The sequence below is a fragment of the Dromiciops gliroides genome, chromosome 5, assembly GCF_019393635.1.
Source record: "Dromiciops gliroides isolate mDroGli1 chromosome 5, mDroGli1.pri, whole genome shotgun sequence".
Lineage (NCBI taxonomy): Eukaryota > Metazoa > Chordata > Mammalia > Microbiotheria > Microbiotheriidae > Dromiciops > Dromiciops gliroides.
The window spans coordinates 215,106,152-215,121,244 of NC_057865.1; the positions used below are offsets into that span (position 1 = coordinate 215,106,152).

Sequence of the window (15,093 nt, forward strand, 5' to 3'; positions counted from 1 at the left end):
AAAAAAGCTGGATTGAACCTAATTTATATAGAAGGGATCTGTACTGGAAGAAGCATAATTTAGAGTGCTGAGGGATCAGTATACAAGTTATCTGAAGGAGGGAATGATGTAAAAAATCTCAGACTTTTTCACATAAAAAATAAGCAACAGAGGAAACATCATTTACTTACCTCTTACCTACTCTTCTACCTATACAAAATATTTATGTTCTTCATCTACACACGTGTAAGGGTAAGGATGTACCATACTGTCTCACCTTAGACACTTACTAGCTGTGTGACCCTGGGCAAGTTACTTAGTCCTAATTGCCTTAAACATCTGGGGCCATCTACAATCATACTGATATATTTTGCCACTGGACCCAGGTGTCTCTGGAGGAGAATGAGGTTGGTGACCTTGCACAGCCCTCACTCACTTAAATCCAATTCAGTGCAAGTCATGACATCAACCAAATGTCATGGTCCTCTTCAAGAACAAAGGACAACCAACAACAACAATGATTATCTCACTCACTTGAAAATAATTACCTTTATCAAGTCAACAAGCATTTATTAAGTGGCTACTGTGTGTCAGGTACTGTACTTAATGCTAGAGATACAAAGAAAGGCAAAACATTCCTATTCTTAAGAAATTCACAGTATAATGAAAGGAAACAACATCCAAGAAACTCTGTACAAACAAGATATATAAAAGATAAATTGGGGGGGGCAGCTAGGTGGCACAATTAATAGAGCACCGGATCTGGATTCAGAAGGACCTGAGTTCAAATCTGGCCTCAGACACTTGATACTTACTAGCTGTGTGACCCTGGGCAAGTCACTTAACCCTCATTGCCCCACCCCCCCCAAAAAAAAGATAAATTGGAGATGATCTCAGAGAGAATACACTAAGTTTAAGGAGGACTTGGAAAGCCTTCTCTAAGGAAATGGAACTTTACCTGGCACTCAAAGGAAGCAAGGAAAGCTATAAGATGAAGATGAAGAGGAAAAAAGTTCCAGGAATAAGAATCAGTCAGTGAAAATGCACAGAATTGTAAAGTGAAGTATCTTATTGGAGGAACAAGGAGGTCAGGTCCCTGAATTACAGAGTATGTGGAGGGCAGTGAGGTATAAGAAGGGGTAAGTTTATGAAGGGTTTCTTTGTTATGTAATAATATTTCTTGATTGAACCAATCAATCAGAGCCAAGTGTGAACAGGACCTGTATCCCTCCATAAAACAATCAAAGCCATCTCATAAGAAACTTGGTTATACTCTACAGTATTTTCATAATAGAGAAAAACTATCTCAGAATGAGATAGAGATTCCAGGGCTGGAAGGAGAGAAGAAGTAGCAGGGATCATTCAGCCCTGAGCCCCCGTATATTCAGAAAAAAAGAAAAGATAGGAATGAGTTGTGACAGAGATGAGAGATTTCAACATTGACTTTACAGGCATCTCAGAGCATAAGACTCAGACTGATGTTACCAGTGTCCTTGCATACTCAAAGACCAAGGGAAATTGTGAGAAAAGGTCTGCTCTTTTTCCAACTTTCCCTTGATCTGCCTATCTATCCACAGATACTATGATATAATATGCTGTTTAATTACCCAAACATTTCCAGTAACCTGAACCATAGAATAACTAGAAATAGAAATAAATGTAAATCTAGTCAGAGAGCCCAACTCTACCTAAATGTTAGGAATTTTTCTAACTGAAGGCTCAGATAATCTGTGGTTGAACTCATACTTTTTTTGTCTAAAATAAATTCTCTAAAACTGAGGAGTATAGAATCACATGGACCTTGAGGGCCATTAAACTGCTCCCAGGCTTAAAATGAACTAATTATTATAACAGGATAACATACAATGAGGTTATTAGTAAGGAACAAGTAGACTTTCAAATTTTATTTTAAAGTGGGTTACATATTTACAGTATCACACTTGACTAAAAGATAAAGAAAATATAAGTTCCCATTATGCTTATTGATTGTTGGTTATTTTTTCCATAATTTCATCTGGAGTGGTAGACTAAAAAATCATTTTTGGACAATCAAAAAACATTTATTGTGCCCATTATTTTCTAGATACTGTGCTAGGTTCTGGAGATAGTAAGAAAGAAGGAAGGAAAGGAAGGAAGGAAGAAAGAAAGAAAGAAAGAAAGAAAGAAAGAAAGAAAGAAAGATGAGAGTCCATTCTTTCAAGGACTTTATATTGTATGGTGTGGGGAGGAAAGGAGAAAACAAATATATATTATATGTAAGTATAAATAAAATATGTATGTAGCTTCTTAGTTCTGTGTGTATTAAAATCTTTGTTTGGTGCTAGAAGTTCTTTAACACCAGGTCAGCTAACAGTTCCTCAACCTCTCTCTGGACCATGGCTAATTGATCAACTGAAGGAATCCTAAAGCCAAGCAACCTCTGTGCCTTCAGACTAAAGTGCTGGCTCTATGCTGCCCCTCATATCATGTGGACTTTCCCTGGTTCCTTTTCCTTAGGGCATGATGGGGATTCATATGCACTCTGAAAGTATCAGGCATACTTTCGCTTTTGACTCTGATCCCTGTCCCAAGTGCTGGAAGAATGCAGAGTCCTGGAAGAGATCTGTAATTACTTAAGAGTTTAGCTCATCTATCAATTTGCATTTCTGAAACAGACAGTACAACACTGTGGACAACATATTGGATTCAAAATTGAATAAAGGAAGAGGATAATGGGCTGCAATATAAAGCTCTCCAGACTTTCCTCTGACGTTTTCCATGGAAGTTGTGCAAGTCACTTAACCTGACTGTCTCAAGTTTACTCAAGAGATAAGGATGATAATAGCACCTACATCCTAAGATTGTTGTAAAGCTCCAATTAGATGATTTTTATAAAGCACTACATAAAAATTATACATTCTTATTCCTCAGGGAAACACAAGGCCTATATTTTATTTATTTTTGGAAACTCTTTCACTCCTTTACCCCCCCCAATAACATGTAAAAATAGTTTTCAACATTCATTTTTGTAAGATTTTTAGTTCCAAAATTTTCTCCTTCCCTCTCTCCCCTCCCCCATCTAAGATAGCAATCTGATACAGGTTATACATGTACAATCATGTTAAATATATTTCCACATTAGTCAAGTTGTGAAAGAAGAATCAGATCAAAAAGGAAAAACCAAGAGAAAGAAAAAAACAAAAAACAAGAAAAAAGTGAACATAGTATGCTTTGATCTGCATTTGGACTCCATAATTTTTCTCTGGATGTGGATAGCATTTTCCACCATGAGTCTTTTGGAATTATCTTGTATCATTATATTGCTGAGAAGAACTAAGTCTATAATAGTTGATCATCACACAATGTTGCTATTAGTGTACAATGTTCTCCTGGTTCTGCTCACTTCAATTCACTTAGTTATTCACTTAAGTCTTTCCGTGTTTTTCTGAAATCTGCCTGCTCATCATTTCTTATAGCACAGTAGTATTCCATTACATTCATATACCATAACCATTCCCCAATTGATGGGCATCTGCTCAATTTCCAATTCTTTGTCACCACAAAAGAGCTGCTATAAATGTTTTTGTACATGTGGGTCCTTTCCCCCTTTTTATGATCTCTTTGGGATATAGACCTAGTAGTAGTACTACTGGATCAAAGGGTAATACAGTTTTATAGCCTTTTGGGCATAGTTCCAAATTGCTCCCCAGAATAGTTTGGTCGACTCACTACTCCATCAACATGCATTAGCATTCCAATTTTCCCACATCTTCTCCAACATTTATCATTTTCCTTTTTTTGTCATATTAGCCAATTTGATATGTGTGAGGTGGTACCTCAGAGTTGTTTTTAATTTGCTTTTCCATAGTCAATAGTGATTTAGAACATTTTTTCATATGACTATATATAGCTTTAATTTCTTCATCTAAAAACTGCCTGTTCATATCCCTTAACCATTTATTAATTGGGTAATGACTTATATTCTTAAAAATTTGACTGTTTTCTATATATTTGAGAAATAAGGCCTTTATCAGAAACACTGCCTGTAAAAATTGCTTCCTAACTTTCTGTTTTCCTTCTAATCTTGGTTGCATTGGTTTTGTGCAAAACCTTTTAAATTTAATGTAATAAAAATTATCCATATTTTATAGTATTCTCTTTCTTTTGTTTGGTCATAATTTCTTCCCTTCTCTATAGATCTGACAGGTAAACTATTCCTTGCTTCCCTAATTTGCTTATGATATTACCCTTTATGTTTAAATAATGTACTCATTTTGATCTTATCTTGGTATACAGTGTGAGATGTTGGTCTATAATGCCCATATTTTTAATACCAACATTGCTACATGGTAGGGAAACATGGAATACAATATATTATTTTTGAAGAATTAAACATAAATATTAGATAGATGGCAATAGACAGGCACATGGTAGGTATGAACAGGTTGCAATGTACAGTCAATGAAGAACTTTGGAGAAAATTATTAAAAGATAGTATCGGGGAAGCTAGGTGGTGCAGTGGATGGAGCACCGGCCCTGGAGTCAGGAGTACCTGAGTTCAAATCTGGCCTCAGACACTTAACACTTACTAGCTGTGTGACCCTGGGCAAGTCACTTAACCCCAATTGCCTCACTAAAAAAAAAAAAAATCTGGCCTCAGACACTTGACACTAGCTGTGTGACCCTGGGCAAGTCACTTAACCCCAATTGCCTCACACACAAAAAAGATAGTATCAAAGAAATGTATGATAGAAAAAGAAGATGGGCTGGTCACGTATCAAGGGCAAGGAGTAATAAGTGGACATCCAGAGTATTGCACTTGTATTTTCAAAATATCAGGAGAAAACAAGGAAAGCTTCCATTTTGGGGTACCCCCACCCCAGTCAAGTTAACAAACATTATTAAGAGCCTACTATGTTCTAAGCACCATACTAAATGCTTGAGATACCAAAAAAAAAAGGCAAAAACATTCCCTGCTTTCAAGGCACTCACAATCTAATAAGGGAGATGGCATTAAAACAACTATATGCTTTCTAATATGGAAATGTTTTGCATGACTACACATATATATATATATATATATATATAATATATATCAAATTGCTTGCCTTCCCAATGAGAGAGGAGGGGAAGGAGGGAGGGAGAGAATTTGGAACTCAAAATTGTAAAAAATGAATTTTAAAAATGTTTGTTTACCTGTAATTGAGAAAAATAAAACAACTATAAACATCCAAGATATATAAAATAAATAGGAGATGGTCTCAGAGGAAAGGAAGTAGCATTAAAGGTGACTAAGAAAGGCTTCTTGCAAAAGGTGTCACTTTAGCTGATGCTCTCATATTCAAAACTCTTCCTTCTTCACCTTTAATACCATGTCTCCCTTAAGTCTTCTGTTCTCCAGGCTATGTGTCCATGTATTGACCCTTTTTCTTCAGACCTCCCATATCCTTTTGTTTATATTTCTTTCACTGGATCAGAGGATTATATATTTAGGGCTGGTAGAACCCAACATATAGGTTTAGATCTTAGAGGTAATCTCTTCCAATTTTCTCATTTTACAAATGAGGAAACTGGGGCCCAAAGAGTAACTTGCCAAAGGTCATACTTATAGTAAATGACAAAGTTGGGATTTGAATCCAGTTCCTCTGACTCCAAATTCAGTGTTCCCTTAATCTACTATTTGGTCTCTCATGTACTCAGGTATTGTTGTGTATTGTGATTTTTTTTTTGCATGTGTCATAGCCCTTTGTAACCCATGATGCTGAGCCATGGATTAACACTTGGGGATTTATTTGGGATAGGTTTTTTCCACTTTAATAATTAAAATTTTTCTGTTATTTTGAACTTGACAAATACCAATAAACATGAACATTCCCATATGCAAATAAGAACAGAAAAAGAGCATTGTATATGAAACCGAATTTCTACTATGGATAGCTTGGGTTTTTAAAAAGTATATAATAAATTTGACATGTTAGTTTCAAAGTGATCCTGGTTGTCTCCCTTTGGACTTCCTTCTCCTTTTTTCCAGAGTATTTAAAATGTTTCAATGAACCTTTTTTTCCCTTTCTTTTTTTCTTTTTTGACATCACTATCACTAGCATCCTCTTTGGCACACATTTAAAAAAGATATTTCGCCTACTAAAAAGCATGGTTAAGAAATGCAAATCCATACATTGGCCATAAACAAAAATGTCTATCTCATTCTGTACCTCCAGTCCGTCACCTCCATATCAAGAGGTGAGAAGCAAGGTTCATCATCATTCCTTTGGTATTCTAATTGGTCATTGCATCGATCTTTTTCTTAAGTCTTTCAAAGTTGTTTGTTTTTACAATGCTGCTATTATTGTATAACTTGTTCTCCTGGTTCTGCTCGCTTCACTTTGTTTAAATTCATACATGTCTTTTAGATTTCTCTGAAAGCATCTCTTTCATCCTTACTATGATGTAACAATATTCCATTACATTCATATGCCATATAATTTCTTTGACCATGCCCAAATTGATGGGCATCCCTTTCATTTCTAATTTTTTGAACTACAAAAATGTTGCTATGAATATGTTTGTACATATGAATTCTTTCCCTCTTCTTTGATATCTTTAGGATGTATACTTAGTAGTGTTTTTTCTGTGTCAAAGGGTACCCACAGTAGTGACTTTTTGGGTATAGTTCCAAATTACTTCCCAAAATGATTAGACCAATTCACAACTCACTAGTGTGCCTGTTTTACCCCAGTCTCTCAACATTTGTCAGTTTTATTTTCCAATCTTCACCAACCTGATGGGTATAAGGTAGAATTCAGAGTTTAAATTTACATTTCTCCTATAAGTGATTTGGAGAATTTTTTTCATATAGTTGTCTATAGCTTGGATTTCTATTGTTGAGAATTGTCTATTTATCTTCTTTGACGATTTACCTGCTGAGGAAGACTCTTGTTCCGATGTATTTGAATCCATTTTCTATATATCTTGGCTATCAAGTCTTTACCAGAGAAGATGCTAAAAAGATTTCCCCCAAGTTGTTTCTTTTCTAACTTTGATTGACTTTTGTTTGTGAATAGGCTTTTCAATTTGGTGTAACCAAAACTGTCCATTTTATCTCTTGTGATCTTTTCTATTCCTTATTTGCTCAAGGATTCTTCCTATTGGGGATAATTTGATTTTTTAACCAGAGGCTGAAGAGTGGCCTTTCACTTTTCACTTTCTCAAGTGCTAAATCCCCTTATGAAGAGTATCATATATCTAAGAAGTTCATGTGGAATTGTTTGTTTTATTTTTTTAGTTTTACTACTTACCCTAGCAGGGAGTGAATCTAGGCTTTGGCTTAGATTTAGATAGACTTGGTGTTATTTCCTAGGCTTCCCCAAAAGGTAATACTCTATCTTTAGTTCATTGTATCCCATCCAGAGTTTACTCTGGGAAATTTTTTACTCTAGCTCATGTATAACTGACGTCTAGGTTTCCAAGAACCTGTGGCTAGGAGCAGCTAGGTGGTGCAGTGGATAAAGCAATGGCCTTGGATTCAGGAGGACCTGAGTTCAAATTCAATATCAGACACATGACACTAGCTGCGTGACCCTGGGAAAGTCACTTAACCCTCACTGCCCCACCAAAAAACCAAAAAACAACACACCAAAAAAAAAAAAAAAAGAACCTGTGGCTAACAACATCCCCAGTTTTTGTATAAGCCTTCAAGGTAATATATTCCAGTTGAGTATAAGATAGCCTTTATTTCAGCTCACAGAAGGTACAGAAGATGCAAAAGAATCACGGAAGCTATAAACAAGTGCAGAACAGACACACAAAGACAGTCAAGCACCCAAAAATTATTTTCTCCCTTTTAGTAAATCTTGTTTTTGCACCAAATCCTTCTGATAGCATTATACTATGGATTGGACCCTGAAGGGACCTGAACTTGAGATTGTCATTGGAGAAACAACTTGATATTCTAGTGAAATTCCTCTCTCCTACACAACCCTACACAGTTCCCTAGAAAGATTAGTAGGACTTTGGGCTCAATTTAATAGGTCAGAACAAAGGGTCTAAGAGGGTCCGTCCTCCCTAGAGTTTGGGCAGATACAGCCACTGAAACCCATACCCTGTGCCAGTGGTTTCAAAGTGGAGGAGGGCATGGAATATCCCCCTACAATGGCATGACTTAATCCTCTTCTCCCCCCTTTCCCAGGAGTATGTGATCAACCATTGGGAAGGTGGGAATATGAGTCATATTCTGCCCCCCTCATTGTCAATTGTTGGCTCTCTCCAATACAGCTACCTTAAGCATTCCCTTACTGTACCATAACCTGCAGCTGCCTTTCTGGGATTCCACAGGGTGTAGGCCTTTAGGAGATCATAACTTCCTCCAACCCAGACACCCAAAGTAACTGTGACAGAGAACAATTCCCCCATTTCCTTACTCTACCTTTTCTCTTCCAAGAATCCCTAAATTCGGTTCCTCATCATGTCCCAGCTGCAGCAGGAACCCACCAGTGGCGGGGCTTTGTACTTTGGAATAGTAACACACACACACACACACACACACACACACACACACACACTTTTTGGTGGTTTTTTCCCCAGTATAAAAAAGTGAATAATAGGACAAGTAAGCATCAATGGATTATGATTACAGTATCTTTCCTCTCCCCAAGAGGTATGTTTTCTTCATACCGCTTTTCCTTTTCTGTCAAGACTACTACCATCCAGGGCGGCTAGATGACGCAATGGATAAAGCACTGGCCCTGGATTCAGGAGGACCTGAGTTCAAATCTGGCCTCAGACACTTGACACTTACTAGCTGTGTGACCCTGGGCAAGTCACTTAACCCCCATTGCCCTAAAAAAAAAAAAGACTACTACCATCCTTCCAGTCATACAAATTCAAAACTTTGGTATTACCCTTGATTACTAACTTTTCTTTACCTCTCATACCTAAACAAAGATAATTGTCTTTGGTTTTTGTTTGTTTTTGTTTTGGGTTTTTTTTTTGTGGGGTTATGGGGGTTAAGTGACTTGCCCAGCATCACACAGCTAGTAAGTGTCAAGTGTCTGAGGTCTCTTGAATCCAGGGCAGTGCTTTATTCACTGTGCCACCTAGCTGCCACCTCAATAAATTCTAGTACCTCTATTGACTTTAGGATCAAATTTACTTAATCTTTATCTCATTTATTTAAAATTTCTTTTTTGTACATTTTACAATGCACATACTAATGAGTAGTACACATATACAATAACATTCCCAATGTTTTTACTCTTGGTGAACTTGACCAAATATGTTTGTCAACTCCTTACTGCCCCCAAGACAACCAAGTTGCATGGCCAGAGCAGGAGTCTCAGTTACTTTTCCATCTCTGGATCTCTGGACCAGCAGAAGGGTGGGAGGACAAGATAGGGAGTGTGATGTATGTTAGAGTTGATGATCTAGGGAGCTGATCATTCTTTCAGAAAACAGGTTGAGAGACTTGGAGAGAGACAGAGATCTAGGGAAAAACAGAGACAGAGACTGGAAGACATAAGTGACTGAGAGACACACATGGACTTCCTTATCCTGTCACTTCGACCATCTGGCCCTGTTCCTCATGGCTCAGTTATTATGGATCTTTCAATCTTTTTTCATCCTCTAATCTTCCCAATCTTGGCTCTTGCCCTCACCCATCCTCCCTTTTTTCTCCTGCCAGTTTCTAAGTTGGAGTGGTACCAGGTCTCAGACCACCTCCCCTGTCCCCCACAAACATAGGGCAACACCCTTAGAATGACACATGCCCCTGGATGACACACTCTACACAAGATGACACTTACTCCCAGACATTCACACCCCCTCCACTCTCCCCCACCCCACACACTCATCCACTCACCTCCACTGGCAGACCCAGACATCTTCCTTCCCTTTAGTAACCCCGAACATCATTCCCCACCCCTACAGGTCAGGATATATGCATTCTCAACTCATTCATAATTCACCCTAGATATGGTTACGACGACAGACATACACTTACTTAGGGACACGCTGCACACCCAGAGGAACATACGTTCCCAAAGGCATTCGAATATTCACTTCTACACTCACATTGTACCATCTATGCAGGTTTTATCCCCACCCCCACCCCCATCCTACCCCCACAGGTATTTGCTCGTATACACACTTGCATACTTGTACACGCACAAACTTACACACATGCACCTTTACACGTAGTGAATTTAAACTCATTCTCCTCACCCCAGCCCCCAATCCCCAGACTGATCTGATCCTCTGCTTAGTTTCTCCCGCCACTTGGCTTCGGCCGCTCATCTTCGTCTCCCCGCCCCCCACCCAAGTCCTTCTCCCACACTCTCGGCAATCTTGTCCTGCCTCTCTCTTCCCTCCCCCATCACTGGGACTCCCCTGACCACTACCCGCAGTGTCTCCCTCCTCCCCCAGGCCGGCTGTCTGGGGTTCCTGGGTGGGGTGGTTTCTCCCCCGCGTCCCGTTCTCAAACCGCAGCCTTCGGACTCTCGGAGTGGGGGGTAGGGGCGGTGGAATCTGAGGTGACGTCGAAAGTACAGCCCAATATAGGGGGCGGGGTGGGGAAGGGCGGGACTGTGGCTGGGGTAACCGGGCTGGGGGCTCCAGAGCCAGATCTCTCCAAAGTCTGCATTGGCCGCTCCCTCTGCCGGCCACCTAACTGATTTGACTGACTTGTCCCCGACGGGCCGGGGCAGCGGGGAGGAGTGAGGCTGAAGCGCGTAGGAGGGAATCCCGAGGGGAGGGGTCGACAGTCGGTGCCTAGACTGGGGGGCGGGAGCCCTGAAGCAAGGGGCGGGGGGTGAGCCCCGACGGCCAGCCAGCCAGCTCTGCAAGCAGACAAGCCAGAGCCCCGTAAGGCCCCGCGGTCCATTGTCTGAGCCCCTGTCCCGTGCACCCCAGTGTGGAGGCCCGGCCCGGCCCGGCCGGGAGACCCTCCTTGTCCTCACCACAGCTATAATAGGTGGTGTTGCCGACTTAGGAGACTTCAGCCTGTCAGACCTGCCCGGGACCTTGCTGCGCAGCTCTGAGAGCCATGCTGCAAGCCGTCACCTGGACCCGGCATTTTTAGATCAGATTCAGGGATCCTGGGAACCCGGGGCCAACGCCTCCTGTCCTGCCCCGCCATAGCGGGAAGCAGCAAGTCCAGTCCCGGCTCGCCACAGACCGGTGATGGGGACCGAAACTCTGCTTTTGAGCTGGGGAGCCGCGACACTGCTGGCGCTCGCTGCTATGCCTGGAGTTCTAGCCGCCAACAGCAGCGGCAGATGGTGGTGAGTGATCCGAGGTCAGGGGACTCTGGAGTCGGGGCGCTAACCCCACGGTTTCCACTCAAGTCTCAAATACACGGAGACAGATGGACAGACTTCATAGACATTGTGCATTCTTACACATACGCTCCATTACTTTGGGGGAAAGAACCCCTAGAAAATAAGGCTGGGAGGGAGAGAGTAGGAGAGTAAAAAGGGCCTCGGAGCTGTCCAGAGCTGTCCAAAGTTGCTGCCAGAGGCTTGAGGCTTGGGTGGTATAGAATCTGAGACTCCAGTCTCAGCTCTTCCTCATTCTCTTCTGGATCTCCGACTCCTACCAGGAACAGCAGATCTTCCTCTTTCCTCTGTGTTCTCTCTCTCTCTCTCTCTCTCTCTCTCTCTCTCTCTCTCTCTCTCTCTCTCTCTCTCTCTCTCTCTCTCTCTCTCTCTTTCTCCTTCCTAGTTCCCCTCTCCCTGCTCTCCCACAGCTTTTCCCTCCACGTAGTACAAACCCAACTGTACTAAAGAGGTAGGGGAGCGTACAGTCGCTCTCTATGAAACAACTCGGATACTCACACTGGTCCTGGGCTCGCCTAAGAGAAAGCCCCTCGAGTTTCACAAGTCTGGTAGTGAATGGGTACAAGCCAATCTGCCGTCAGACCCTTGGTTCAACTGAGCCGCATTTCGGGGTTTTCCTTCAACCTTGGCCTCAGCTCTCTTCTTTAGGGGATATAAGAGGGCAGAGGGTTTGGCATCTCAGTTTGGGTCTCGATCATTTTGCCACTCAATCTGTACAGGGCAGTTGGGAGAGAGTGGGGGTGGGAGGGTTGAAGAGAATGGACTTGTCTTGGGACAGAAACTGACTGGAAACCGAAATGCAAATGTCTAGTTCTTGTTGCTGACCTTGGGTGTAGCGGAACCTCAGGAACCCAGGCACCTGGGTCTTATGGCTAATGGAGCTTTCTTCCGCCCTGCTGCAACTCGGCTTTCCTGCAGTTGGGAAGGGGATGCGGTACTTTGGTAGACATTTACTACATGTTTGTTGAATGGACTAGAATGGGATTGAATAGAGTATCAGCTCTTTTGGGGAGGGGGAGACAGGGCTCTTAGAGCCCAAGCTAAACTCAAGCCCCTGACATCCATGTCCGACCCCAGGGGCATAGTGAACGTGGCGTCCTCCACCAACCTGCTGACCGACTCAAAGAGCTTGCAATTGGTGCTGGAACCAAGTCTGCAGTTGCTTAGCCGCAAGCAGCGGCGGCTAATTCGGCAAAACCCGGGGATCTTGCACAGCGTGAGCGGCGGTTTGCAGAGCGCTGTGAGGGAGTGCAAGTGGCAGTTTCGGAATCGACGCTGGAACTGCCCCACGGCTTCAGGGCCCCACGTTTTCGGCAAGATAGTCAACAGAGGTGCGCGCTGTGAAGCTGGGGGGTGGGTGGGGGGGAGTGGTGTGGGAGGTGGCGGGAGGAGATTGTGGGAGTGGAGGTAGACAAAGGTCGCACTAAGGGATAGGTAGGTTCCTGCTGCTGTTTCAACCTAAATAAGGTCAGCCCTGGGCTAGAGGCGTATTGGAGCCTATGCCCCCAGAGGGCATACAGACATATAATCAATCAATCGACAGATGGTGGTTGCGCACTTACTGTGTGACGCTTTTTTTTTTCAAAGTCCTATATTCACTTCTCCCTACCAGGAAAGCTGGCACTAAGAATTCTGTTCTTGGGAACTAGCTAGCTCTCGGTCACCTCCAGTTTAGTAGGGGCTGCGCTTTGGGAAGAGGTGATGGGGGGGGGGAATGTAGGAAATTTACATGTCCTTGGGTGGCCCCTGAGGGCACTGGATGGACTCATTCTCTCCAATCTACCCACCTCTTCTTTTCATACTATCTCCTCTTTTCTGGATGAAGGCTCGAGAAACTGAGGCAGCAAGGAGCTAACGCTCGCTTTCTACAGCTCCAATTACCCATAGCAATCAAAATGCTTGCTGGATGTAAGCGTGTGCGCGCTCGTCTAGCGGTTTGTGAGGCAATAAATATAGGGGAATGAGTCTGTGCATGTGTTCAGAATTCTTGGATTCCAGTACCTCCCTCCCCCGTCTAAGCCCAACAACACTACCCACCCCAGTGACCCTCATTCCTCTTCCCTTAACAGGATGCCGAGAGACCGCCTTCATCTTCGCCATCACATCTGCTGGAGTGACACACTCTGTTGCTCGCTCCTGTTCCGAGGGTTCCATAGAATCTTGTACGTGCGACTACAGGCGACGTGGCCCGGGAGGTCCGGACTGGCACTGGGGCGGCTGCAGTGACAACATCGACTTTGGTCGCCTCTTTGGCCGAGAATTTGTAGACTCTGGGGAGAAGGGGAGGGACCTGCGTTTTCTCATGAACCTTCACAACAATGAGGCGGGGCGCACGGTAAAGAGAGTTCTAGGAGTTGTGTGTGGGGCGCATAATGAAGGGTGTAGGAAAGCCATAGTGAGGGTTCACAATCAGAAAGCCAGACTTCAGATTAGCAAGGATATGTGTACACGGGAGAGGGGGCAGTTAGTGTGTCCAGGTTAGCCAGGGTATGTGGGAGTGGAGGGGGGGTAGGTTAGTGTAGGCTAATTCCGGAGCCTGGGAAAACTGGGGGGGGGGAGGTTCAGGCGAGTGGGCTAGGAAACCTTACCCTAAGGAATGAATGGTCAGTGAACGGGACCGGAAGGCTTGGGAATCATAGGATCAGAGACTTAGAAAGACGGTGGAGAGCATCTCGCCTAATTTCCTTATTTACATATTTTGACTTGTCTAGTAAGTGGTAGACTCAGAGCTCAAACCCAGACCTTTCGGATCCCAATGCAGCTCTTTCCCCACTACTGCATGCTGCTTCGCTAGAGAGGCAGCAGGAAAAAAAGGAAGCAGATGGGGTTCAAAGGTTCAGCCACTCCGGGCATCGGTGTGGTCTTAACTGCCCTACGAAGGGACTGTATTTAGGGGAAGTGACAGGATGCTATTAGGGAAGTAGGACGGTCAGGGGAGGCTACAGGAACTGACGACTGTCTCTTTCCCACAGACTGTATTCTCGGAGATGCGCCAGGAATGCAAGTGCCACGGAATGTCGGGCTCGTGCACTGTGCGCACGTGCTGGATGAGATTGCCCACGCTACGCGCTGTGGGCGACGTGCTGCGGGACCGCTTTGACGGCGCCTCGCGCGTACTCTACGGCAACAGGGGCAGTAATCGCGCATCCCGCGCAGAGCTGCTGCGCCTAGAGCCGGAAGACCCTGCCCACAAGCCGCCCTCACCTCACGACCTCGTGTATTTCGAGAAGTCTCCCAACTTCTGCACCTACAGTGGGCGCATGGGCACGGCGGGCACCACAGGACGCGCCTGCAACAGCTCCTCCCCGGCCCTGGACGGCTGCGAGCTTCTGTGCTGCGGACGAGGCCACCGCACGCGTACGCAACGCGTCACCGAGCGCTGCAACTGCACCTTCCACTGGTGCTGCCACGTCAGCTGCCGCAACTGCACCCACACGCGGGTGCTGCACGAATGTCTGTGAGGGAGGGGGCCTTCCTGGGAACCTGCGGAGCCACAGCCTCTGAGGAGCACTACCCTCTGGACTCTTGCCCTGCACTGCAGTCACACACATCCTGGGAATCCCCTGGGCCAGACCCTTCTATCCTCATTTCCCATGGTTCATCAGTGCCCCTTTTCCATACCTCCCCTTCTGCAGATACCCGTTTCAACCGCGCCCCCCTCCCCGCCCAACCCACCCATTTCATCCTTCCCACTTCAGTCAAGGGAACACAAAATCTCTTACGTAGGGTGAACCGTAACCCACAATCCCATGATGACAGGTGTACTGTCATAGCTATTTCCCCCAAAAGCTTACCCTAGGGGAAATGC

The 15,093-nt window shown here is 43.9% G+C and overlaps 1 protein-coding gene across 1 annotated transcript; it reads left to right on the forward strand.

Annotated features, from left to right (window-relative positions):
- The first annotated feature begins 10,643 nt into the window (after positions 1-10,643).
- On the forward strand, positions 10,644-14,746 carry WNT1 (Wnt family member 1). The gene is made up of 4 exons (XM_043968838.1): positions 10,644-11,231; positions 12,363-12,616; positions 13,355-13,620; positions 14,258-14,746. The coding sequence occupies exons 1-4, from the start codon at positions 11,131-11,133 to the stop codon at positions 14,744-14,746; spliced, it is 1,110 nt and encodes a 369-aa protein (XP_043824773.1). The 5' UTR covers positions 10,644-11,130.
- Positions 14,747-15,093: the final 347 nt, after the last annotated feature.